At 34.2% G+C, this 27,792-nt stretch overlaps 1 protein-coding gene across 15 annotated transcripts in view; it reads right to left on the bottom strand.

The window, feature by feature from the left end:
• Nucleotides 1–27,792, bottom strand: part of Marchf1 (membrane associated ring-CH-type finger 1) — a 756,948-nt gene that overhangs the window by 148,726 nt on the left and 580,430 nt on the right. For all 15 annotated transcript variants that reach the window (XM_058580391.1, XM_058580385.1, XM_058580387.1 and 12 more), the window contains one exon: nucleotides 4,152–4,202. In XM_058580391.1, the coding sequence (XP_058436374.1) occupies nucleotides 4,152–4,202 (51 nt within the window). The remainder of the gene's footprint in view (nucleotides 1–4,151; nucleotides 4,203–27,792) is intronic.

The raw sequence follows: 27,792 nt of genomic DNA, 5'->3' as shown, positions 1-27,792 counted from the left end.
TTCCAAGAAAACTTCTCTGATGCTATTCTGTCCCAAATATACGAAATGATCACTCTCTGAACTCTTATAATCTCTGTCTGTATTTCCTTTTAAGATAATATGTCAGTGGTCCCTTTGACTATGCCCAGGGTCTCTGATTTTCTAGAACATAGTACTAAACATAATTATACTCTGGCTATGACTTATTACAGTGAAAAGATACAGAGCAAAATTAGTAAAGGGAAAAGACACAAGGGTGAAGCCCAGAGGAACCAGGAACAAGCTTCCAAAAGTTCATCCCCATAGATCACACAGGAAGTGCATTATTCCTGCAGCCCTGGATTGTCCACCAGGGAAACTCATTAAAGACTCATTGCACAAAGTTTTTATTGGGAACTAGTCCTATAGACTCACTTGCCTAGCATGTTCCAATATTCCAGACTTCCAGAAGGAAAGCACGTGTTTAGGACAAGCCACACTGTTTGTAATCCAGGCACAATGAAGAATCTCATGAAGTAGGATGGCACTTCGGAAACCCCAGTTCCCAGATGGCAGCAAGGGCTAAACTTGACCGTATGTCTTTCAAAGGATGGGAGTCCAGGCCTATTATGATGACGCTTTGTGTACTGGTTGTCACATTAGTTCTACTCTATGAATATGCATAATACAGGAATCTACCTTACAAACATACATATCTTACAACTTGTCTCAACTATCTCAGGGTAAGTCCATTGAAGGCTGAGTAGGGATTTCTTTCATTATTCCAGCATTCCAGCATAGAATGAGATTGTTGAAAGCAGACACTTGACAAGTATTGATGATTAGAAGATTAGCTCATTTAGGAAGGAACTGCAAGAATAGTCAGGAAAGTAAACCTAACAGTATGGGGAGGAGTCTTGTCCTCCTGTTCTGGGTGGATCTCTCTATATTTTCTGTAATTTTTCTGAATTAATGGCCACAGGATAGCACATATTAGATAAAAGATAAGAGAGCTACCAATTTTAAGTAAGACTAATGCTGATATTAGAGATGTTATTAATATTAAATATAAGTACATTTTAAAAGAATCAGCAATATATAGTATCCACTTTATAATTTGTTCTGATTCAACTATAAAAAATCATATATATATATATATATATATATATATATATATATATATTATAGACCATGTTTAAAGTCACTTTCTTATAAAGAGACTTGAGCACTTATTTAATGTTCTCAGTGAGTTATAAATATTAAGAACAGGGTAATTAGAAGAGCTAATACTTATGCAATGCCAAACAATGTTCTAAGCACTACTCCGAGAGTTAGATACAGTGACATATTCTACCTTAGAGATAAGGTTATGAAAGAAGTTTAATCACCTTTTGAAGCAGTGCCTCTGATATCAATCTTCTTAAATGCTACCTTTTACTGATTCTCACACCCCTGAAAAGCTCAGGTGTGCATACTATCTCTCGCTCTTCATTTTTTTTTACAATATTAAAGAAAGAACCTTTGCTCTACTTTCAATGTTTTCTTTGCCAACATTTTAAAAATTAAAGAACCCAAATATCCCTAGATTTTTGCCGTCCAATTCTTGGTAGACTCTATGGTCTTAATGAAGAATTTGTCACTATCGATAATGCATAAAACATAATGAAGATTTAACAATGCATTTATCATTTGTGATTATCATTTTGCACATAAATAAACAGAAAGTTATACCAGCATAGAAAAAATATTTGTACTATATACACTGGAATCTGTTTATCCCTACCAGTATTAGGTAGTTGAGTTTTGATACAATGAAGTGACTGTTTTAGAAAAAAGCTTTTCATTCCCTTCTGAATAGGAAGCATTTATATTTGAACCAAAAAGAAAAAAAGAAGAAATCAGAGAAGAGAAATTATACTTGGGATTTATTTTATTTTCTTAAAGAATTAATCGGAAGCCTAAAAGTTATAAACAAGCTACAGTCTGTCAGATGCAAACAGCAGTTTAGAAAGAAGATATTTTTGCTCCTAGATCCGGAATATTTGGTGTGACAAAGGAGTTGTCAGTAATGTTGACAAGTGTCTAAGTTGTTACCTATTCAGCATTCATATTGAAGTTGAGAAAGATGACTGTTCTGTGGCTGTGGGCAAAGCTCTTCACTATGAAACTAGGATGACAGGCATTTGAAAGGCATTGTGTTAATTTACAACAACTGAAGAAAACCTCCTTCAGGTGACTTACTTTATCACCCATGTCATAGAGGAGGCAACTGTGTCTTGGGGAGGTTAAGTGAATGTCTCAGGGTCATGCAAATAGAAAGTGGCAGAGCAGAGACTTGAACTCAACTAAATTTGTACTCAACCAAAGGCCACATTGACTGTGAAATATCAGAAGGGACCCAAATTTTAATGCAATTAGAAATGTTCAGTCCTGTATTAACTTTCTAATACTATCACAAATAGTTGAGATAATCAACATAAGGTTTACTTTGGGCTCACAGTTCTAGAAATTCCAGACCATGATTAGGATAGCCTGTTGCTTTTAGGTCTCTGGGTCATGTAAAGAGTGGATGTTGTTTTGATTTGCATTTCTCTAAATGCTAGTGATGTTGAACATTTTTTTAATATATTTTTTGACCACTCCTATTTCTTTTTCTGTGAAGTGCTTGTTCAGTTCCTTAGGTCATTTATTGATTGGATGATGATGATGATGATGATGATGATGATGACGATGATTCTTTGGTGTTAAATTTTGTGAATTCTTTCTATATCCTGGAGATTAATGATCTGAGGTGCTGGTGGTAAAGATATTCTCTGTTCATATTCTTGATTGTTTCCTTTACTGTGAAGAAGCTTTTTGGTTTTATACCATCCCATTTATTGATTCTTGATTTTACTTCTTGCCAAGCTATGGAACCAACCTAGGTGCCCTACAATAGATGAATAGATAAAGAAAATGTGGTACATATACACAGCAAAATATTACTTAGCCATTAAGAAGAATTAAATTATGGCATTTACCAGTAAATGGATGGAGCTGGAGATTATCATGCTAAGTGAAATAAGCCAATCCCAAAACACCAAAGGCAGAATGTTCTCTCTGATATGTGGATGCCCATCCCAACAAGAGAGGCAAGATTAGAAGTTCAATGGACTAGACAAAAGAGAATGAAAGGAAGGGATGGAGGTGGGTAGGGAAAAGACACTATAATGTATTGGACATATCTTTCCTATCCTCATATATAAACGCACAACCAATGTAATTCCACAATATATACAACCACAATAATGGGATCTTAATTGGAACAAGTTATACTTATTCTGGGTATGTATAATATGTCAAAATACACTCACTGTCATGTATATCTAGAAAGAACAAATTTTTTTAAAAAGAGAAAAACTGGAAAACAAAAACAAACAAAAAAACAAAAAAACACAAAAAAGTGGGTGATAAAGCAAAACCACTCTCCTCGTGTCCAGAAAGCAAAAGAGGGCAAGGAAAGGAAGGGAAGGTACTCAAGGGCATTCCTCTTAAAGACCTAAAGACCTCCCACCAAGCCCCTCTTCCTAAAGGTGTAACTCCACAACATGCACAACCACAAAAATGGGGAGTTACACTCCATGCATGTATGATATGCCAAAATACATTCTACTGCCATGTATAATTAAAAAGAAAAAAAAAAATTTAAAAAGGGTTCCATTACCACCTAACATTATCTCTTTGGGAACCAAGCCACAAACATTTAGGCTTTGGAGGGACATTTGCTATCCCAAGTATAGCAAGTCTGAAGCACTGACATACAATTCTCTATAGGTTAAATTACAGCAGAATTGAGCCCAAATTCCTGAGAAATTAAATTTTGGGGAATTGTACTATTATTAATGATACAGTTTTAATTCGGGTGTGCAGTCGCTCTGTGGTGTTCGAAACAAGAGAAAAAAAAGAAAACATTTGTACCTCAACTCTGAAGGCAGCAAATTATCTCTTGGACACAGCATTGAAGAGAGCAAAAAGTAGCTTAACTAATTATGTTGTATTAAATCATTACTTGTATCACAATAAAAACTTGAAACTGTTAAGCCACATTATACATATTTCTCCCAGATAACAATATAGGTTAAATATTATAAATATTTATTAACTTCATGCAATGGAGACATCAATAAACAAGAACATGAATAGATTTCACCTACTTTTGAAATGTTACTTGATCGACTGGCAGATCGTCCTGGGGATTTGTCATTCTGAAAAATAAAATTAGAAACTGATTAAAGAGGAGTGTGGCAATACTCTATCACTGAGAAGAAAAGGCACAGCTTGGGGTATTCATGTGACTGTTCTCAGTAGTGTTCCAACTGACTGAGGGAAATATTAATTGCTTACACAGAATGACTTTTCTCATCAAATTTTCTCTCTCCAATGTAGAGCAGTGTAGTTTTAAAAATATCCCAGTGAACATCTGAGCACTTATCAAGCTAGAAATATTTATTTCCAGGAAATGATTATATTATTTCTCCAGAAAGATTTGTGCAATTTCTTTGAAAATAAAATTAGACAATGATAACATAGTCCTCTATTTCCCCTTCTGCTTTTGCAACCAGGAAATTCTGAGTAAATTCTGACTCTCAATGCCAGCAAATTCTCAATGCCAGATGCATGGTAGAGACACCTGGCTTGTGCTCTTCAAAAGTAGATTTGATTGGTCTTTGCTGTTATTTTACACACTTAAAAAATTTAAAATATTTGCTTTTTTAAGTTAAAATGTTTTCTAAATTGTAAGTTCTAAAATTTAAAACCAAAAAAATGTTTAAAACTTTCAAAGCCAGTTCTTTTAAAGAATTTCCAGTTGGGATGAAAAGTAGTATGAAAAATGATTTCAAATAAAATATTTTTAAAAGTCATGCAATTTTAAAATGGAAGAGACCTTAAGGACTTGACCCCTCTCATTGGAAGGCCAGAGACATTCCACTTCCAGCAATCATAGATCTAGTGCAAGCCAGACCAGCCCTGAGGCCTTCGGATTGGTCCAGTATATTTATGCTTTATACTCTGCTAATTATCTGTAAGTGGATAATCAACTGGAAAAATCAGTTTATGGGCATTATGCATTTTACATGTAGAATAAGGTCATAGTATACCTCTCCTGTAGAGAAAATGTTGGAAAAATCAGTTCAGGATACCTAAAATTTGTGAAGGATGTGAATCAACATTGTCATTGAAATATTCTTGTCACAGTAAATATTTTTTTTAACTTCTAGACTCAACCTCAAAGCAGACCTGAATAGACTACAGCAGTGTATCTTGACAGAGGTCATTTCTGAGGGCTGAGGGTCACAAAAACCCGTGGGGCTGAAATTGCCCCATGATGACTACTTGAGACTGTTTCAGAAATATGGAGCTGATGGGAAATGGCAGATGTGTCAAAGTGAAAAAAATAGCAGCTACACTCACTGCAGGCTGTGACTGAGTCAGGCATAGGCTTACAGAGATTCTAGCTGAACAGTCCTTTTTTCTTTATATGAAACATCATACAACCATGGATATCACCTTGGAGTTATTATGTTATTACAGACTGAGATGAGTCACTGTAAAAACAGCCATTCCTTATAACAACCCTGGGATCCAACTGGAGATAGATGTACAAGCTACCCACAGACCTCCCCTGATTAGCTTCTGCTGGGATGGGGAGAGACATTTTTTCTATGGACGTCAAAACTCTTCTTCTGGAGATTAGTTAACAAAGTCAACCCATCTTTTCAGGATTTTGACACATTATTGTGTATAACAGAGGTAAAAAAGCCACAGAATACAGTAGGCTTTGGGGGTAGACTTGTGGTGGTTGCTATGTTTTCTGTATGTACACGGTATTTGAAGATGTGAAGAAGAATCAAGAATTGGAAGTATTGCTGCAAGAACCAAGAAGAAAAACAGGAAACTTGTTTGGTATTAAATTACTTGATATTTTCAAATCAAACAGAACTTTGTGCTATTTTGAGAGAAAACAAGGAGGATCAGATTCACTTTGTAGTTGTCAGTGAATTCATCATAGGATTATAATAAACAGGTCACATCTATTCTCTTCATTGGCATCACTATCACTGTTGGTTACTAGAGTCACAATTTCCTTTCCTTTTCTTTCTTTCTTTTATTTTTATTTTTTGTGGTAATGAGGATTCAGCCCAGGACCACAAGCATACTAGGCAAGCACTCTACTAATGAGCCACATGCCCAAACCTAAAGTCACAATTTTCATGTAAATATCTTAATTTCTTTGTCTTGCAATTCTGCCTCTACTATGATTAAATTCTGGGCATATGAAATTTAAGGATGAAAGTTCAAAATTTTTTATACACAAGGATATTAAGGAGGTTGATCAGCCTTGTTTTTGAAGGAAAGCATCTAGCACTTTCTCTCTTGGAAACCTTCCAAGGCGATCTGTCCAATTTGCTGCTAATTAATTGGGTGGCTTGTCCCATTACGGCTGCAATGACATATTCCTTTTTGTAGATTAGTCAATCTGGTTGTCATACCTCATTATGATCAGTTTAAATATTTTACCTTAGATTAAATATAAGCTGTCTCAGAGTCTAACAAATCTTACTGCTACCCAAATTATAGTGACTTTGGAGGTCAATAACCAACAAGAGTTTCTGTCAGGTCTGCATTAAAAGTGCGGAATCTTGAGGCAGTAATGTTGTATCATAGCATGTCAGTCACAGCACACAGAGAGACGTAGTTTCATAATTATTTTTAAAACAATGTTGGACTTTTAGCATATCATTCAGAGCATGCAGAGAGAGGCTCATAATTTCACAAGAATATTTTTATATCTTCAAGAAGTTTCTAACTTTTTCATTTGATATATTATTTGCTTTATTTTATGGTTATTGTTATTGCTTTCAAATTTGATCTTCGTTAACAGAGTTGGATGTTTATTATCAACAAGGAAGAGAGATTAGCAAATGAGAAAATCAATACCAAATCTTATTTTAATGTATTTTTAATGTTATCCTCTAAATGATGTAGTTCCTTTAAAGTGGAATGGTCTATGTTAAAGAATGTGCAATATGGTTGGTCATGTATATATCTCTCTACACAAGAATTCTTTGTATACTATGCTGTTTTTCCAAAGAAGGTGGTAAGAAAACTCAAGTTTTTTATGTAAATTGAAGGAGACACTAAATATTCCTGCACGAAGAGATCAATTTGAGATATCCTCATTAAATCACTGAAATGATGCTATTCTGTAGAGTTCTCCCCCATACTCCCAGGCTAAAAACTGAGTATTTGAAAAGAGGAAAAATTATGGTAATTTGGAGAGTTATCTGAAGAATTTTTTTTTGCTGGGGGGCGGTAATTAAAGCTTGGAATAGAAGAAAATATTTAAAAATTGTGACTTAAAAACAAAACATAAGGGCAGTGAAATTGGCTAATGTAATAAAATTTGATTAACATATATAAAAAACCCTCATGTTCATCAAATGAAAAGCATGTCTATGAAACATTTAAAAATGTTTTTCTTCAGAAATTCTTTAACAAAATTTTCAAGCCAATTATTAGAATTGCAATTTTGAGAGGTGATAAATCAATCAATTGAAAATTAATTAGACTTTTATATAATGTTTGGTTTAAAGGAATGAAAATTCTCTGGAATACAGCCAGGAACTTTAAAAAAGCATCATACTAAAACGTATGGAAGCTGGGCACCATGTGGCACACCTGTAATCCCAGAGGTTTGGGAGGCTGAGAAAGAAGGATAGCAAGTTCAAAGCCAGCCTCAGCAACTTTGCAAGGCCCAAGGCCCTAAACAACTTGGGGAGACCCTGTCTCTAAATTAAAAAAAAAGGGGGGCCAAGGATGTGACTCAGTGGTTAAGTGCCCCTGGGTTCAATCCCTGCTACCAAATAAATAAATAAATAAAACATCTGGGAACAATGCATGTTGTATCCAGATTAAAATTTATGACTATAAATGACTTCAGTTTTAGAGAACATAGTAAAATAAAATGTAATGACAATAAGATAATAAAATATAAAATCTTTTATTAAATGTATTGAATTGACAAGTAGAAAAAGATTTTCTTAAAGGAAGCACTTTGAAAATAACTGCAAAATAGATGAACTTCCCATAAGACTTATTAAAAGAAACAGCAAAAATATGTAAGAAAACAAGAAAAAAGAGAAACATAATTATAGACACAAAAAAGATTAGAAAATAATAGAAGACTGTTACCTGTAACATTAATATAACAAATTTAAAAATCTAGGGGAAATAAATGCCATTCTAACATAATAAGAGTTTCTAGAAATTTTCAAGAACAAGAAGACAGAAACTTGAGAAAATAAACCAAGAAAAGACTGAAAAAGGAAATGAAAGTCTTTATGCACCTATGCAGGGTAAGGTCATGGTGATCTCATGACTAATGTTTTTCTTACTATTAAGAACACGTAATTCCAATATTATTTATATTATTTTTTCCATAGAAGCATAAATTTCCCTAATTCATTAATCTTGTGTAAATGAAACTTTAAATATTTAAAGAGAAAAGACAATTGTCCTTTGGTTTAATTTTGGAATAAAGATGCAAAACTTTTTTTGAAAATATTAGCCTGTATCTAAAGATCACTATATATCTTTGATATACCAGTAGTGTATATCATAATCCCACAGAATAAAATAAATAAAATGTATTCCAGTATTTCCTTATGAAATCTTTCAACATAATTCATCAGATTAATACATTGAAAGAGACAAATGTAGTTTGTAAATAAATGCTGAAAAGATACTTGACAAAATTTATAGGTCTTATTCTAATAAAAGTCCTAAGTAAAACAAGAAATGACAGAAACCCTGTAAAGTGATAAAGATGATATTTTAAAACTGAATACAAAATATTATTCTAAATGGTAAAATACCAGACCTATACACATTAAAGTAGTTATATCAGGGACATTTGCTCTTGCTATTATTATTCAACTTGTTGGAGTTTCTTGCAAATATAATAATGACAAAATGAAATATTTAATAATAAATATATGGAAAAAGAAGTGAAAAAAAACCATCCCAATTTTCTCTTATTGATGACATGATATTATAGAAATCTCAAGCATCACTAGTTAAAGAAAACTACTACTACAGTTAATGAAATTTCAGCATGGGGGTTAGATTCAGGATAACTGCACCATGGCAGAGCCTACTAGGTTTCCTGAGATGCATTCACCCCTTCACCCAGAGTAACTGGATATAAATCTTCTGAATGGCATTCTCTCTCCCAGTATTCTTTCTCTTACAGGCTGTGTGAGAACAAATTCCCTCCAAAAAGAAGTGAACAGAGCTAACAATTCTCAGTTTCCTCCATGTCATATAAATCTCTCATACAATTTCTTCCAAGGTCACTTTTGCTCTATGTTGGTATGCAAACTCTCAGTGAACCAGAATTCAAGTGCCAAGCGGTGGAGCTGAATTCTCTTGGGTTTTTGAATGGCCATGTGATGAAGAGTCCTCTACCCATTAGGAACATACACCCTAAACTGTGGTCAGAGAGAAAGAAATTGACATTTATTTTAAGCCATAATATTTATTTATTTATTTATTTATTTTGATGATTTTATCTTTCTTACCCAGGCGTGGTGGCGCACGCCTGTAATCCCAGCAGCTCGGGAGGCTGAGAAGGGAGGATGGCGAGTTCAAAGCCAGCCTCAGCAAAAGTGAGGCACGAAACAACTCAGTGAGACCCTGTCTCTAAATAAAATACAAAAAAATAGGGCTGGGGATGTGTCTCAGTTGTTGAGTGCCCCTGAATTCAATCTCTGGTAATACTACCACTACTATTACTAATAGTAATTTTATCTATCTTAATGGAAATTCTATGAAACCAATAGCTTTCTCTTAATATTAAATATCCAGAAATGTAATAATAGAATTAAAACCATAAAATACTTAGGAATCAATTTAGCAAGGAAGGCATAAAATCTTCTTTAAAAAGACAAAATATAAAATTCTACTGAGGAGTATGAATCATGACTTAAACAAAGGAAAACAGCATTCTTTGGTGGGAAGATAATTTAACAAAATTTAATTACCATAAAATTGACATAAAAAAGCCAATAGCTCCAATTAAATCTCCAATGGAATTTATTTTAGTTTTGGGAGAGAAGACAGAAGATGGAACTTTGTGTGAAGAAAGAAAAAGAATAACCAAGAAAATAGTCCATAAAAGAGGATGTATTCTTCTGGTAGGCATCAAATATATGAAGTTATTGTGATTAAATCCATTTGGTATTGCCATAGGAAATTAACCAAAAGATCAGTGTAATCCAAAGTAAGGACTCCAGAAATAGATCAAAGAATGTCACAGACAGCAACATTGGCATTTCCCAACAGTATTAAAGGACAGCTGATATAATGAGGGTTGCTGGACAAATGGCTACCTAGGTACAAGAAAAGACAGACCCCACCACATATCAGGTACAACCAGAGACCCCAGATGGAACAAACCTTCTGTATTAACAACGAAACTCTTTGAAACAAGTTTAAATTACAAACTTAGTCTTGGGGTCAGGGAGATCTACAAAACTAGGCAGGATCCAGAAACTACACATCACTCTTGTATTCGATTATATTCTATCTGAAAACATACCCAGAATGAAAGTAAATAAGCAAACAAATTCAAAAACAATGCCACAAAGAGACTGATGAAGTTCAATGTCTATGATATCCAAACAAGTTTTGCCTATTCATTAAAAAAGCAACAGAAAGAAACCCAAAAAGAAAAAAACTTAAACAAAAGAAACAGAAATCCACTGAATAAAGGAGTACAGATGGTCAGATATATACAACAAGGTGTTTAAAGTCACAAGCAGTTAGGAATATGGAAGGTAAGGTAACCAGATGGTGCTTTATATTGCTCTTGCTGGAATATAAAAGAGTGATCACCACTGCTGGCTGGTGGGGACAGGAAGGAAGAGTATCTAAAAAAATCCAAGTAGAAGTGTTAATTTGTCCCAATATCATTTGAAAAAATACCTGGCAATATCTAATACTAAAATAACATTTTATGCACTATGCTTACTCCTGGGGAATCAATGCCAGAGAAATAAATGCACTAGTGCATAAGAGTTTGTGAATGAGTAGGTCACTGAGGTCAATTCTCAACTGAAAAAGATCTGGGCGTGAAGATGTGCCCATTGTTAACGTAATATGTCTAAGTTGAAACGCATCTTTTTAGATTCTGCTCTGGGCTGGACTCTGTAAGCAACATTTATGTTTTGCTATCTGGCTCCCTACCAAGTTTTGCTAGTAGGGTGCTCTACAGGGAAACTGGACACTAGAGATGGAAAACAGCATTCAGTCCCTTCTTTGTGCTTCCCATTGACTTCTCGTCTGCTTCTTGTGTTCATGAGCATCATCCTAGAAATGCTTCTTCGCCCTGAGAACTGCAGATCACTCCTGTAGAAACAACTAAACACCATGTACAGTTTTTCCCACGCCTTCTGCAACCCCAAAACTGGGACATTGCTCTTTGTACAGACATCGGCTCCAGCCAGTTGGTTCCTTCCTGAGAGTCTGAGTTTCAGTTCCATGGGACACTCCTCCAAGTTCTTAGTAGTTCCAATTTCTCTCCTTTATACTCCCAGACCTAGGGAGGAGGGTTGCTTCTACAATTCCTACTTTGATAATATCTTTGTGTCCTTTTCATTCTTTTCTCTTATATAGGGAATGATCTTTTATAGCCAGGCAACAAATCTCTCTGTTAAATTCTCTGTTGTAAGGTTGTTGTTTCTCTCTCCTGATTAATAAACAACCCTCATTCATAGAAATATAAACATTTTATAGTAAAACTCATACCTTAAAACACTATGCAGTGTTGAAAAAAAGAAGAATGAATTGAATTCCTGCCGTTTGACACAAAGGAATTTCTATAAGGTAATACTGAGTGTGAAAAGTAAAACGTTGAGAAGTAAAATCATGAGGTATAATGTGATTCTTAGTAAAACATAGCAGGACAGAAGTCAGAACCTCTCTAAACACACACACACACACACATATTTGTATATAGACATAGATTTCACTATATGAGTATGCAAAATGCCGTGGGGTATACATAAAAAAAATATGTTAACATGAGTTTCTAGACAGTGTGACGGGGGAGCCCAGAAGGAGTCCAACAGACAGGCAAAGAAGAGGAAGGAAGAGGTAAGGGGAACAGTCCCTTAAAAAGCAAGAGAACATGTTGGGTCCCTACGTATGTGAGTTTACATACTGTTGTGATGTTTTTACAGAAATTATAATGCAAGTATGACACTGCATCTTTCTCCTGCCAAAGGTAATATTCATCATCCTACATTATTAGATTCAAAAGGGGACCATAGAAAAATGGATTAAGGGTGATTTCATTTCTTTTAAAACAAATAAGAAGAACCTCTATGTATGTTCATATCTTCATGGAGAAACAGGTTTGAGCAGACATATACTCATCTACTATTGGCTATTAACACACACAGTATATTACCTTCTTTAAACATCTTTTTGTGTATAATTTTATTCATTTTGGTAGTCTTTTTTATAAAATATAATTTTAAAAAATAAAAATGACGAATCTTATTTTTCATAGAGTAAATACTGTAAATCATAAACGTGTACGTGTGTGTGTGTTGTGTACAAGTAGTCAAAAAGAGCTGTATGAAACTTTTAATGTTTATATTCTCCAAGACAGACCAGAACCTGGAATGTAAGGGCAGTAAGTTATTTAGTCAAGCCTGATGGGTGGATAAAAAAATTCACAGGATTTATGGTCATAATAATTTTGTTATAACTATGGTTCTTAGAGTTAACCGTGTAGCCATATGTATCATATGCCTTCTCTGGTCCTGGCTTGCTGAATTTGCAAAATGGTCATAAGAATACCTTCATGGTTACCTTGCTGAATTTCTGTTGAAGCAAAAAGGATAAACTTTACATGAGTATATTCTGAATTTTGGAGTCAATTTCAATTGCTGGATGAATATAAACTAGGATTACTGGGATTTTTAAACTTGAATTTGCCAAATCTTTCTGAGGACATTTGTAAGTACTCACACTTATTATTGTTTTGTACCACATAGAATTTTCTGAAAACTCTTTTAATTTTTCTTAAACACAAATGTTATCATCTCCTAAATGCAACTGTAATGGAAAAATTTGCTGACTTTATCTAATTTCTCCTTCACTATGTAAAGTCTAGCAGTTGAGACCAGGAAGCACAAAATTTTAAAAGTACTTCTGTACAACTTTTGGGGGTTTCTCCAAGTGAAAATCTAATAACTAATACTTAGGGAGTTTTCTCTAAGTGAAAGTACTAACCTTACAAAGACTCTTCCGTACGATGAAGACAGACATTACAGTCATCTGATCTTTGATACAGAAATGTCATGTATTTACACATTTACTAATTATAATAATGAATAAAAATTTTATTTGTTTTTGGAGATGGCAAACAATTGTACTGGTTAGAAAATAATATAAAAAATCCTCTGATAGAGACTGTGATACCCTCTCTTTAAAAATCATGCACAGACATGTCCTTGTTCTGCCCGCTGCTAAATGAAAGCTTATCTACTGATAAATCATGCCATTCTGAATTAGTTAGTAATTGTAATTCCTAGAATGAGATCAAAAGATTTTATTTTAAGTTTCCACACTCCAGTACTGAAAATGTTTCAAACTGAGCCTCATTTGGGTAAAGGAGAAGAAGAAGAAAAAAAAGAATATAGTAAATAGTAACTTGATCACTGGCTGAATTGTCAGAGCACCAGAGAACAAGTCTTGAGGGTTTAAACTCACACATCCTAACAGTCACAAAGGGACAGAAAGTAAGGGCCATGGTTGCTAATCTGCAGAAGGTAATGATTTCACTTCAATTGCTTGTAAAAATGGTTACTGCTTTTTCTTCACAGTATGTAAAGTCAGGTTACCATATACTCATGCATTAAGTGAACAATTTCTTGTTAAACATTTATACAGAATGATTTATAAGTAGCTTTGTTTTTTCACAATTCTGTTTTATATGATTATATTCATATAAAAACAGGAAATTTGCCACATCTCTGGTATTCTAAAAACACGTTATTGACAAAAATTGTTGCTTTTCTTATTAGTCTAAAATTTTCTACTGGTCATGTACATTGTCTCATGGTAGTCTTCTTAATATCACCCAAAGAAATATCTAGCAGTACTTTCCTTTTTGTATGTTTTGTTTTTCAAAAAATATATATCCTATTCCTTATTAATTGATTGAATTTTTCCTATAAATACTAACATTTACCTAAGCTTTTGGCTCTTTAATTTTTCTGTCTGGGAACCCTGGAGTTTCCATAATAAAGGCACACATTCTCTTTTGAGTTTCAAACGTTATTTTCACAAGTCTGTTCCACATATTCTATTTGTCCCTTCAGATCCTTCCTGCTCAGTGGGCAGGAGGTACACCTGGGTGGGTCCCAGGAGGCACACCTGTGCGGATATCAACTCTGGCTCTTTAGCTCCAGGCTTCCGGTTTCAATCTACTGATGCAGAACTCAGCAGGAGATTATAAGAATGGAAGATTAGGGAGATTCGAGGAACCTTTCTCTCCTTGAAGTGTCACTACCTGCTGACTGTGTCCCTAATTGGATTTTTTCAACATCTGTCAGGTAGCCCTCTGCTCTAAAGCTTCTCTGTCTCTATGTCCTAGAAAATGCTCCTTTCCTAGCCTGTTCAAGAGTGTGGGTAGCATTTGTTTACTGGGTGGGTTACTCAAATATCCCTTGTATTTTCTCTAGACTCTGTTCACACCCACTGAAAATGAACTATTAACTGTCCCTGAATTATTCAATTTGGAAGTGTCATCAGTTTCTTTCTAGACAAGCCTGATGAATAGAAGTAAAAAAAAAATCTTTAGTATTTTTGTGAAGCTTTATTATTAGTAATAAGATTAATTTTTTTGCTTTTTTTGTCAAGTTAATATCTCAGATTACTCTGAAGATATGATTATATTTTATCAACTGAGTCTGCCACTGCTTGAAAAACCTATCAAGTAGCTTTCAAATCAATTTGTATAAGAGTTACATTGTTTTTCCACACAGGTTTAATTTAACCCGGGGGACATGTTTGTAAATCTGTCCACATATTAGACACCAACCTTTTAAATTTTGCGGCAGGGTGTGGGGTGTTTTCATGGGTGTTTCTTCAGCTTTCATGCTAGCAACTTACCTACCTCATATTTCTTAATATTGGGAGGCTGTATATATCAAATTCTGAAAAAGGATTAAAAGAGTCTAAGCTTTAATAGTGCACGTGCACACACATGTGGCTCTGGGATGAGAGAATAGAAAGTTTTTGTCCGTGGCAAACTAGACAACAACTCCTTTACCTGTAAGCACAATTTTTTAAATATTAAAATTTGTAATTCGAGGGGCTGGGGTTGTGGCTCAGTGGTAGAGTGCTCGCCTAGCATGCATGAGGCACTGGGTTCGATCTTCAGCACCACATGCATGTAAAATAAAGATATTGTGTACACCTAAAACTAAAAAAATAAATGTTAAAAAAATTGTAATTCGAACAAAATATGCTTTTAGGGAAACGATGACCCACACACATCTTGGTAATTGCGTCTTCTGTGGGGGTGGAAGAGCTGGCTGTCCCCGGGGCAGCTCCAGGAGCCCTTTAGTTCTATTCTTCACCTAACCTCTGTTCCTGCCCCTCACTCCATTATTCCTCTCTTTTTCATCCCTCCCATTATCAACAGCAGATAAGGAAATAAGATGCATTTTATCTTTGGGCCTGCACATTCTGGTTTGATGAAGCAGCTGTGGTTACAAATGAGATCCTCCTAGTTGAACAGTTGGAAACTGTGGATCAGAATATGCCCACATTCCAGGTCTCCACTGCCATTTCTTAGGGTCCTTTTTTTGACAAGCCTTTGCTGTTATGATAACACTGGCCCACAGGAAGTCTGGAGTTGGAAATCTTATTCTTCATTACTATTTATTTGTTTTGCTTTTTTCTGGTGCTGGGGATCAAACCCAGGCCTTGCCTGTGCCGGTGCAGTACTCCACCACTGAGCCGTAGCCACAGCTGGACTCAAATCTCAAGGCAGTTATTTCATGGAATCTTGTGGGGAGACAGCATGAAAATCAACCAAACGAAGTCTGCATGAATGCAAATTTCATGCATACATGAAAAAGAAAAACACAGCTGGATTACTTCTAAATTATTAATCCTATTGTAAAAACAATTTTGACATACACTCTCCTTTTATCTTACTTTCTGTCTCTCCATTGTTAGAGTATTCCCTTCTAAAGCTGCTTTGAAAAACAAACAGAATTTAGCCCACTCTGTAGGCAAGAGTTTAAGAATTCATTTTCACTATTATGAGACTCATTATTAGACAGTTGACAGAGGGTAGGAAAACAAGTGACCTCTTAACAGTCCATATATAACTTATTCACCTACCTACTCTTTTCCATTAAGGAGGAAAAGAAAAGAAAATGAGTCATTATTTAATATAGTTCTATGATGATCAATAAATAGCACCTTTTCCAGAATGTCTGGGTTTGAATCACAATCACATCACTACGGTGTGATCTTGGGCAAGTTATTTACATATTCTGACTTCTGTTTGTTCATCTATAGAATGCTGATAATTATACACTCATCTCAACTTTGTTGTAAGAAAACAGGGATAATATATTTAGTGTGGACCATAATGGCTTAAACAAATTAATCTTATATTTTAAATGAAATTTTAACCTTAACTCTCTATAACCTGTACATCATTACATTAGACACAGTCTGATAGAACAGATTGCAATTTTTTAAATTTCTGCATGCATTTTTTATTTGAAAGAATTAAAAATTAGTTGAAATTAGCTTCAGAAGGACATTGTGAATCGTTTCTTCATAAAATTAAAGCTACATTTTCAGATTTCACCTGTGGGTGGTGGGGGAGATGTGGAACTCTGACTTTAAGAGGATAAGGTGGGTGTGGAACAGGATGCCTGCCTCATCCTGTCAGTAGCCTCAGTGGACATTGGCCACACCTGGACAACTGTGAGAAAGTATGTGACTACCACAAACCAGTGGGAAGAGATGATTTTATAGCTATCAAGTGAGACATCAGATAGTAAATATATAACAGGCACAGTAATAATAGTAAATAAGCATAAGAATGAATTCCCAGTAAAATACACATGGTTCAAATTCTAAATCAATGCAAAATTCACTAGTTAGCTGAGCTTGTGCCAGTGACTACTTTTCAATGTCTTATGTTATTCTTTCATTGAAATTTTTAAATATTTGGAAATATAATACATACACGGATCAGGAGGTTTTATGGCATATTCTCAGTAAGTAGAATTAATTGCAAGAAGTGGCCTCAAAATGAAGGTTTTAGTTACTCAACTTCCACACACTCCCAAATTCTCCACCACATACATAGATACCATTTCAAATAAATACATAATGTCAGTAAAAACACAGTGCTTGCTTTGCAAACTCAAAAGCTGTAGAAATTCTGCAGCCCCCAACCTTAACATTATTATTGCCCACAATTTTAATCAGATAAAAATTCTGGAAACTTACTGCTAATGGATATTGACTTAGGGGTAAGTTTATATATATTATCCTACCACAATTATTTAATAAAAATTTTCTCAAAAAAGAAACCATATTTCAGTTACGTTGTTATTTTTTTTTAATCTAACACAATATCTGCCTGAAATATCACAGATGTTTAATACATGAAATAGAACTAATTGGTAATTAATTCTGTATGTTTGCTTCAGATAGATACTAGTAGTCATTCCTGAGAATAATAGCAAGTATATGGTATAATTTATATGCTATTTAATTCACAAATAATAATTTTTAATATTTTTTTGTGAAATTTATAATAAAGAATAAAAAGCCACACCTGTTTGTAAAATGTCAAATTATAAAGTCACAAGTACAAAGCAACACTGGATTCATTTTGGTCATAATATATTGTTTTTTGGACTTCATATATAATTATAAGCTGCAGTGAATCTATCTTAGTTGACTCTCACCAGCAAAGTTATTATTTTTAATATCTTTGTGCATCTTTCAGTTTATAAAGTATTTTTATGATCTCATCCACACAGATGCCAAAATATCACTTTAATCTTTGTGAAAATCACTGAGATCCAAGATATGCACATATGTTCACAAAAAGAACAAGAATCAATGACTATTTATTAAAGACATTTGAATTTCTCATAATGGAAATAGACTTTAGGGATAAGACATAATAAAACATAATAAATTAAGGGCTAGAATAAATGCTGAAAAAGCCCTACTTCAATATCTCAAAAGTTCAAAAGGCATTAATACTTTTGACCATAAACAGATTTAAAAGAATTAATGAATTTTCAACTAAGACTCTATGGAATGAATAAAAATCAACCCTTCCTAGATCTCTACTTATAATGAGATAGCCCAGAGAACAATGCAGTTTCTAAAATTTTTGACAAACATGAAAAAGCACAGAATTTCATCAAGATGTACAAGAAGATGGACATGTGCTATCATCAAAATATTGGTGGTTCAAAATTAAAGCAGTGCTAATAAATTTGTTATTTATCACTAAGAAGATTCATGTGCTTATATAACTAGGTTTCTAAAAGTCTTTATGGAAGAGTAAAATTGAATTTTGTATGATGGCTCTTAACTTGGCAACATGTTCTAAATTTGGTAACTTTGATGTAAAAAACAAAAACTCCAAGCATCTAATATATACAGTTACTTGGCTCAGCCCTCATTTTAAAAATTTGTTTCAGCATGTAAGAGATACAATTTTATGTTTATTTGTGCAGAGTAGCTTGCAAATTGCCTTTTTGTAGTAATAGGTAAGAGTCATTTTATGGCTTTTCTGGTAATGATATTGACTGTTCTAAGATGGCAATGCTAAACAGAATTAAATTATAGTCAAATTGGAATCAGGCAAACAGAGAAATATAAAAATCTATTATTTCTATATAAATATAGGCAGAAGCTTAACCTACAAACTTGTATAGAGAACTATTCATGTTAATACATTCCCTTTGCACAGGAGTCCCAAGGACATGTGAATCCATCTGTTTTGGAAGTGGTGTTGACTCATTCCTGCTAAAGCATCTCAATGCTCATGATTGGTGCTTTCAGGATGAATGGGAAAATCGCCTGTGAGCATCTGGTAGTTGGTGGCAGCCATGTGCAAAAGCCCATGGCTAGCAACCGAGAGTGCACAGCCTGCCTAGGTTTGACTTGATTATTGAACAGTATCCCTAGGTCCATAAGCTATTACAAACTGAGAAACATTTTATTTATGGTCCTTCCCGATGAGAAAATTAGTACATCTTTTCATAAAGGCAAATAATCCCATAAGAATAAGATTTTAAGCTAATAATGTATGTTAATCTGTAATGTCACTAGACACATTTAAATGTTATAGAGTAATATAACATAAATATTTTGGTGAGAATTTGATATTTTAAGTATTTAAAAAGGAGACATAAAAATAGTGATATGAAAGAAGAAAATAAAGCCAAGAAAAAGCTTAGTAAGAGAAAATAAACAATAAGAATTTAACTGATAATAGATACTACATGTTCCATTCAAAAATACTTAAAGTTAATTTAAAAATTTCTCTCTGTAATTGTAAGGCAGTATAGAATAGAATGTCATAACCTAAAATCTCAAGTTAGAAAGCTCCAAACTTGAATTTTGGCTTTCTCATTTATTGTTTAGCTCTACAATCAGGAAACTTACTTAATCTCTCTGTACCTGTTTCTACAACTGCACAAAGTAAACTCTAATAGTACTTATCATTAAATAGTACTTATCATTAAAAAAATTAAATGGCATGCTTCATGCAAACTTTTTAACCTTACATATAATGAATAGTATGCATTTCTTTTTTATTAAATTATCATGATTAGTATGACATAATTTATTCTATCTTTTATGGGCTCTAATAATCTTCTAATAATGTAAAATTTTAAAAATATAAAAGAGAGTCTTGGGTGAAGCTCAGTGATAAACTGTTTGCCTAGCATGTACCAGTCACTAGGTTTGATCTCCAGCATCTCACACACATATAAAAAGAGAAATAGAAGCTAAGCTATTATATGTCTTTTTCCTTTTCTCTGTTTAAAAGATCTTTATTTTTAGAGAAATTTTACCTTCACAGAAAAATTAAGTATAAGGTATATAGATTTTCTCATGTACCACCAGATCCCAGCCAGCCCTCACATTTGAAGAACATACTCCGACACATTATCATTCAAAATCTGTGGATTACTTTATGGTTCATTCCTGATATCATACATTCTCTTGGTTTTGGCAAACATATAATGATGTGTCTACCATTTTAGTATCATAAAGTCTAATTTCACTTCCATAAAACTCTTACTCCTCTATGCATCTCTGCCTTTCCCCCAATCCCTGGCAACCACTGATGTTTCTATAGGTTTGCCTTTTCTAGGATGTCACATAGTTGGAATCAGAGAGTATGTGACTTTTTTTTTCAGATTGCCTTCTTTCACTTAGTAGTATGCATTGAAGTTTCCTCTGTCTGTTCATGACCTTCAATCTCATTTTTAGGTGCTAAATAGTATTCCATTGTTTGTATGTACCACAATTTTATACATCCCTGCATCTTAATTATTTCCAAGTTTTTGGTAACTGTAATTAAAGTTAGCATAGACACTCTTAGGCAGGCTTTGATAGAACACACATTTTCAATTCATTTGTGTAATTACAAAGAACAAAATTTCTGGATCATAGACAAAACTATGTTTAGCTTTATTAGAAACTGCCAAACTTCTTTTAAATTGTGTTATTTCACAGTTCTACAAGGAAAGAATATGGGGGAATAAATGTGTTCTTCCACATCCTCCAGGTTTGTGACCATACCAGTCTACAAAAGCTTAAATCCGCATAAAGAAACCCACTTGCCACAAGCTGGAAGATCCAGAAAAAAATGGAGAGGTTTCTGGTCACATAAAACCTACCACAGGTGAACCAAGACACAGAAAGCATAAACAGGCCCACAATAAGTACAGGCTTTGAATCGGTAATAAAAAGTCTTCCAACAAAGAAAAGCCCAGGACATGGTGACTTCAGTGGTAAAACTCCATGAAACATTTAAAGAAGAACCAACACCACTTTTTTCCTTTCAATATTAAAAAAAAATTGAAGTGGAAGGATTTTTTAAAAATGCATTCCATGAGACCAGCAACATTCTGATAATAGAACGAAATAAGAATGCAACAAAAAAGTAAACTACAAACGGATATCCTGTAGAACATAAATGCAGAAATCCTCAAAAAAATACTAACAAACAGAATCTAACTGTACACCAAAGAGATTATTAACTATGATCAAGAAGGATTTATCCCAGGGAGGCAAGGATGTTTCAACATCTACAAATCAACAAATGTGATATACCAGATCTGAAGAACAAACAAAAAAGGTATGATCATTTCAACAGTTACAGAAAAGGCACTTGATAAAATTCAACATCTCTGCATGATGAAGATTCTGAACAAATTAGGTATAGAAAGAACATCCTTGACACAATAAAGGCTGTATATAATAAGCCCACATATAACATCAAACAAATGGGAGAACCCTAAAAGCATGTCTCTAGGGGTTGGAATAAGATATGAATGTTTTCCAAGTGCTTTCACCACTTTTATTCAACATAGTACTGAAAGTCCTGTACAGAACAATCTAACAAGAGGAAGAAAGAAAGAAAAGAGAAAGAAATTGGAAATGAGAAATCAAATTGTCACTGTTTGAAGATGATATGATCTTATATGTAGAAAATTGTAGACTTCACCAAAATCTATTAGAACTAACGAACAAGTTCAGCAAAGTTGCATGATGCAAAATCAACACAAAAATCAGTAGCATTTCTATACTCTAATAATGAATTATATGCAAAATAAATAAAGCAAACAATCTCATTTACAATAGCTGCAGGAAAAAAAATGCCTAGGAATAAATTTAACCAAAGAGAGATGAATAATTTCTGCAATGAAAACTGTAACAAATGGTAAAATATCCCATGTGCATGAATTAGAAGAATCAGTATTGTTAAGATATTCATACTTCTGGGCCTGGTGGTGCTATCTGTAATCCCAGCAATTCAGGAGGCTGAGGCAGGAAGATTGCAAGCCAGCCTCAGCAACTTAGTGATCCTTAAGCAACTCAGTGATACCCTGTCTCAAAAAATAAAAAGGGCTAGGGATGTGGCTCAGTGGTTCAGTGCTCCTAGGTTCAATCCCTGGTAAACCACACCTCAAATATCCATACTACTCAAAGAAATATATAGATTTAATACAATTTTTATCAAAAAAATCATGACTTTCTTCATAAAACTAGAAAAAATTCTAAAATTTGTACAGAACTACAAACCCCCCCAACAACCACTGTAGTCTTGAGTAGAATGAACTAAGAAAATCATTACTTTACCTAAGAACATAGATGCAGAAATCCTCAAAAAAATACTAACAAGCAATTAACTGTACATCGAAGAGATTATTAACCATGATCAAGTGGGATTTATCCCAAACTATGCTACAAAGCTGTAGTAATCAAAACAGCATAAAAATAGTCACATAAACAAATAGAACTATACAGGCTTTAATTAAACCTAAATTTTATAGCCAACTGGTTTTCTACAAAAGTGCTAAAAACACACATTGGGGAATGATAGTCTCTTCAATAAGTTATATTGAGAAAACTGACTAGCTCCAAGCAGAAGAATGAAACTAAATCCCTACCTCACCATATATAATAACCAAATAAAAATAAAGAATTAAATGTAAGACCTGAGACTATGAAATTTCTAGAGGAAATGTTTCAGGACATTGAAATGAATAAGGATTTGTTGAATAAGACCCTTTAAGCACAGGAAATAAAAGCATTAATAAGCAAATGGGATTGGATCAAGTAAATTCTTCTGTGCAGCCAAAGGAAACAATCAACAGGATGAGGAGGTAACCTACAGAATGGGAGAAAACATTTGCAAATAAAACAAAAACAAAAACAAAACAAAACAACATATATATATATATATATATATATATATATACACACACACACACACACATATATATCATATTATCTTATATATTTGCGAATTAAATATATATAGTATATATTTTGTAATATATATGGAATAATATCCAGAAAATGTAAGGAACTCAAACAATTAGATAAGTCAAAGATTTTTAAAAATCTAATTAAAATGGGGGCAAATAGATACTTCTCAGAAGAAAAAATACATATGCCTAACATACAAGTGAAAAAATGCTTATAATTAATTTCAGGGAAATTCAAATCTAAACTACAATAAGCTATCACTTCACTCCACTAAGCATAGCTATTATTAAAAAGACTAACAGTAACAGGTGCTGGTGAGAATGTGAAGAAAAGGAACACTTGTACTCTGTTGGTGGGATGTAAATTAGCCATTGTGGGAAAAGAGTGGAGGTTCCCCAAAAAGTTAAAAATAGGAGACGATCCAGCAGTCCCAGTACTCTGTGTACATCCAAAGAAATGACATCAGTGCAGTGAAGAGACATCTGTACTCATCTGTTCTTTGCAGCAAGGTTTGGAAACAGCATGCATCCATCAACTGATGAAGGATAAAGAATATGTGGTACTTGTACACTATGGAATAGGATTCAGCCACTAAAGAGAATGAAATCCTGTCACATGTGGCAATATAGATGGATCAAGAGGATATTACATTTTATTAAATAAGCCAGGCATAGAGAGACAAATATTGAGTGATCTCACTCAAGAGGAATAAAAAAAAAAAAGACAGTTTCATAGAAATTAAGAGTAGAATAGAGCTTACCAGAAACTGGGGAGAGTAGTGGGGAAAGAGTGATTGGAAAAGATTGGCCATTTGTACCAGCACAGAAAGTAGGAAGGAGTTTGAGGAGATAGCTAGGCTCACCCTGATTTGAATGTTACAGAATATATACTGGTAGTGAAGCATCACATGGTACCCAATAAATATGTACAACTATTTAATAATAGTCAATCAATTAATAATAATAGCATCAATTTATAATAATAATAACAGGAGAAAAAGAAAAATGTGCAAGTTTTTGAACAGTTGCTATACCAAAGAAGACAAAAATATGGCAAATATTCCCATGCAAATATGTCAACACCGTTAGTTATTAGAGAAACACAATTCAAAACCACAATGAGATATTGCTGCATGCCCATTTGCAAGTCTAACATTTAAACAAATATACAAACAAAACACGGACCTTACCAGTGTTGACAGAGCATAGAGACACAGGAACCCTCACACCCTGTTAGTGGAAAGGTATGAAAGTGCAAAAATAATTTAAATTTCTTTTTTTATTTTTCTTTTTTCTTTTATTTCTTTCTTTTTTTTTCAGTTTGGCAATTTCTTAAAAAGTTAGAAATATACCTACCCTACGACTCATTCTACTCTTAGATATTTATCCAAGAAATTAAAGTATATATGTATATATTCAGGCAGACTTGTACACAAAATTTCACAGGCACCTTCTTTATTACAGCAAAAGATCTGGAAACAATGAAATGTCTTTCAAGAGATAAGAAAACTTTGGAACATCTCTATCAATGGAATCCTATTCAGTATTAAAAGAGAATGAAGTACAGATGCATGCAATAGCATGACTGATTCTCAAAATAAATAATCATGTTGAATAAGAAAGCCAGACAACCACCCCGCCCCCCCCCCCCCAAAAAAAAAGAGTAGACACTTTTGTAATATTCCAAGTCTAGGATGGGATGTTCAAATTCTAGAACATGGAGATTCCTCCACAGTGATTGAAAGAAGATGAGTAGTTGCCTGAATGGCAAGTGGGTTAGGGCAGGATGGAGGAATTATATGGAGATATCAGGAAGTCTTTCGGGGAAAGAACAGATATGTTATGTTGATTGCAGCAATGGATTCACAGATATACAGATAGGTCAAAATTTAACATCTCATTCACTTTAAACATTTGCAGTTTATAGCATGTCAATTATACCTCAACATTGCTGTAAAAATAAAATATTACATCACTCTTCTGCTCATGGCCCTCTATTGCTACCTCATTAGTTTTGGAATAAGACTGAAAGTTCCTACTGTGACATTTTCTGTCAGATGCCACCACCTCAGAGGAGACTTGCCTGAGCTCACTATTTACACACTCACCACATGTTACCCTGGATCCATTACCCCAAGGCCCTCATCTCCCTGGCTCTTATAATCATCTGCTATTATTTTAAAAATTATTTATTTTTATTGTCTATTTCCCTATTGGATGTGAGAGTCTGGGAGTGGAAATTTTGCATTTTGTTCAGTGCTCTAACACCTGGACATGTTATACACTCCATGAAGGTTAATTGTTACAATTAATGATCTAGATGAGTGCTAACCTCTTACTTCTCTATACACTATTGCATTGGAATAGCTTTTGCCATCTCTTTTACATTTTCTTTCCATTTTTTTTCTTCGTTTGATATCCTGCAGTGATATATGTTCTAGGATTGGAATCTCAAAAGAAAATCTAGATATTTCTATCAGACTTTTTCTCAGAGTATAAGGAATCATGCTGAAGTGGGCAGTGATGCCTGAAACATATAAAAACCACGAGGCCTAAGGGACATAGAGCAAGAAACATAAGACATTTTTAAGAACTAAGAGCTGTAAAAAAGAAATCACCAGTAGATGCTACTAAATTATATCACATCTAATAAAAGTTTCGAAAGTACCCAGCCAACATGCTTTTATTCTATTATAGTCAGCAAATAGTTATTTTATACTCTTATGAGCCAAAAATTGTTTTTCACTAAAAGTAAAATCTTTCATAAAACATAATTTACTTTGTCATACTTTTTTAACCCTACTTCCCATTTTAGTTTTCTTCTTTAGCACACAAAAGTGAAGAGTCTAATAAATTTATGGTGGCCCTAATACAGCCAGAGGCACATGCTATACAAAGAAACAGTAGCTGATGAGTATAGCAAAGAGAGAGGAGGTCTGTGTCTAGACTGCTTTCAATCCCTTTCTGGTAGCTCAGGCAGAGAGGCCAAAGCCACCTGCATTTGTGGAAAGAAAAGCAGCCAATAAGCAAGTGAGAATTCCTTTGTTTGCCAGGGCCCAAAGTAGAGTCCTGGTATCTCCCCATCCTTTAATTAGATGACTCCTGTGGCTTTGCTCATTCTTTTAAGTCACCTGTCAGCACTCACTGCTTTCTTCTCTAGCCCTTGAAGGAGTTTGGACTTCCTGGTGGTCTGGATATGGGATGTCTTGAAAGACATAGTAGGGTCACATGCTTATCTGAAATCAGCAGGCTCCACGGCCCTGCAGAAACACGTTCAGTTCAGATTCTTGTTGCTTTGGAACAGGCTAAAGGAAACTGGAGTGTGTCTTCAAATGGGCCTGAATCCACACATTCAATGGAAAGATGCTGAGGATATGTTTTAGTCTGATTTCAGGCCGGTAAAGCAAAATAAGTCTTTCAAAGTTGACATTTCCAGCAGAGAACCAACACTTTCTCTACTTGGTGAAACAAGCTGGGAGCCTATGGGCCTGGGGTTCTGTTTCACTCTTGCCTTCTCAGATCACAAAGCATATTTAGCATCAGAAAGCTTTTGCATAATTTTGTATGAATGTTTTTATCACAGCCGTTATTACCTCTTAGGTGACACAACACAAGTTTACATTTGTTTGTAATAAAAGCTTCTTCAAATTGAGGAGTAATGGATTATCAGCCACCTGGTACTTTCATATTAGACATGAAAGCATGCCTGGAATGGCCTTCTGCTTAGAAAGGGCTATTTTTCTTATTCAAAATGATATTTTAAGGAATATTTCATGCCTCTGATTAGGACCCTCTCAAACAGCAGGTTGATCAGATGCAAAGCAGAGTAGTGTTTCGGCCTCCCATTCAGGATTTAAACTCTCTAAAAATATTTCACTGTCATAGAGACAAAAGCCATGGGTGGGGGGAAAAAAGCATTCATTAAACTTTAGAACCCAAAGCATGTTTTGAACTATAAATTACTTTGAACATTACAAAATATCCCAAATTTTCAGGTCCAGGAACTAATTTGTATCTCCTTTCAACCTTGCTTCTAATTAGTTGCCACTTGCTTCTGATAAAACCATAAACCAGAAAACAAAAAACAAAACACAAAAAAAACAAAACAATGGTCCAGTGGGGGGTGGGGGTTAGAGGGGATTTCCTGAAGTTCACAGTTGAAATTTCAGACTTTTTCCTTTTTGTCAAATTCTTTTTATGTTAGTAATATTTGCCCTATGGAACAAAACATTGAACTGTCATAGAAATCAAAACATTCAATGTAATACTCCATAAAATATAATTTTAGAGCATTTTGGTTTTCATTTCTTTGCTTTAGAAATGTTTACCTGTGGAATATATATTTGTTCATATCCCTGAAATACTTCACAACCTTTTGCAACATACTGAGAGGTGAAAAGATTTTAGAGACTTTCTCCATGTGAAACATCACGGGAGACCCCTTGCAGAATTGCCACATAATCAGATTCTACCCTGCTGAAACCTAAGGAGGGCTGGACAAGACGTAAAAGGACACTATAGACTAGTTCAATGTCATTATTGGACAAGTTATTATTCACAAATTATGGAGGTTGATTATTACATATGAGAAAATTCAGTATAATGAAAAGGACATTCTTTCACTTGACATTTATGTCAGCAAGAACAGCAAAATTGCATGTGTGGTACGGGTGGCAGAGCAGTAATTTCAAAGCACACCATATCCCTGCTTGAT

The sequence above is a fragment of the Marmota monax genome, unplaced genomic scaffold (assembly GCF_021218885.2).
Source record: "Marmota monax isolate L192 unplaced genomic scaffold, Marmota_monax_Labrador192_F-V1.1 WCK01_AAM20220418_F8-fsc00040, whole genome shotgun sequence".
Taxonomy (NCBI): Eukaryota; Metazoa; Chordata; class Mammalia; order Rodentia; family Sciuridae; genus Marmota; species Marmota monax.
Note: the sequence above shows the minus strand (reverse complement) of the source record. Positions and strands in the feature narration are given on the sequence as shown.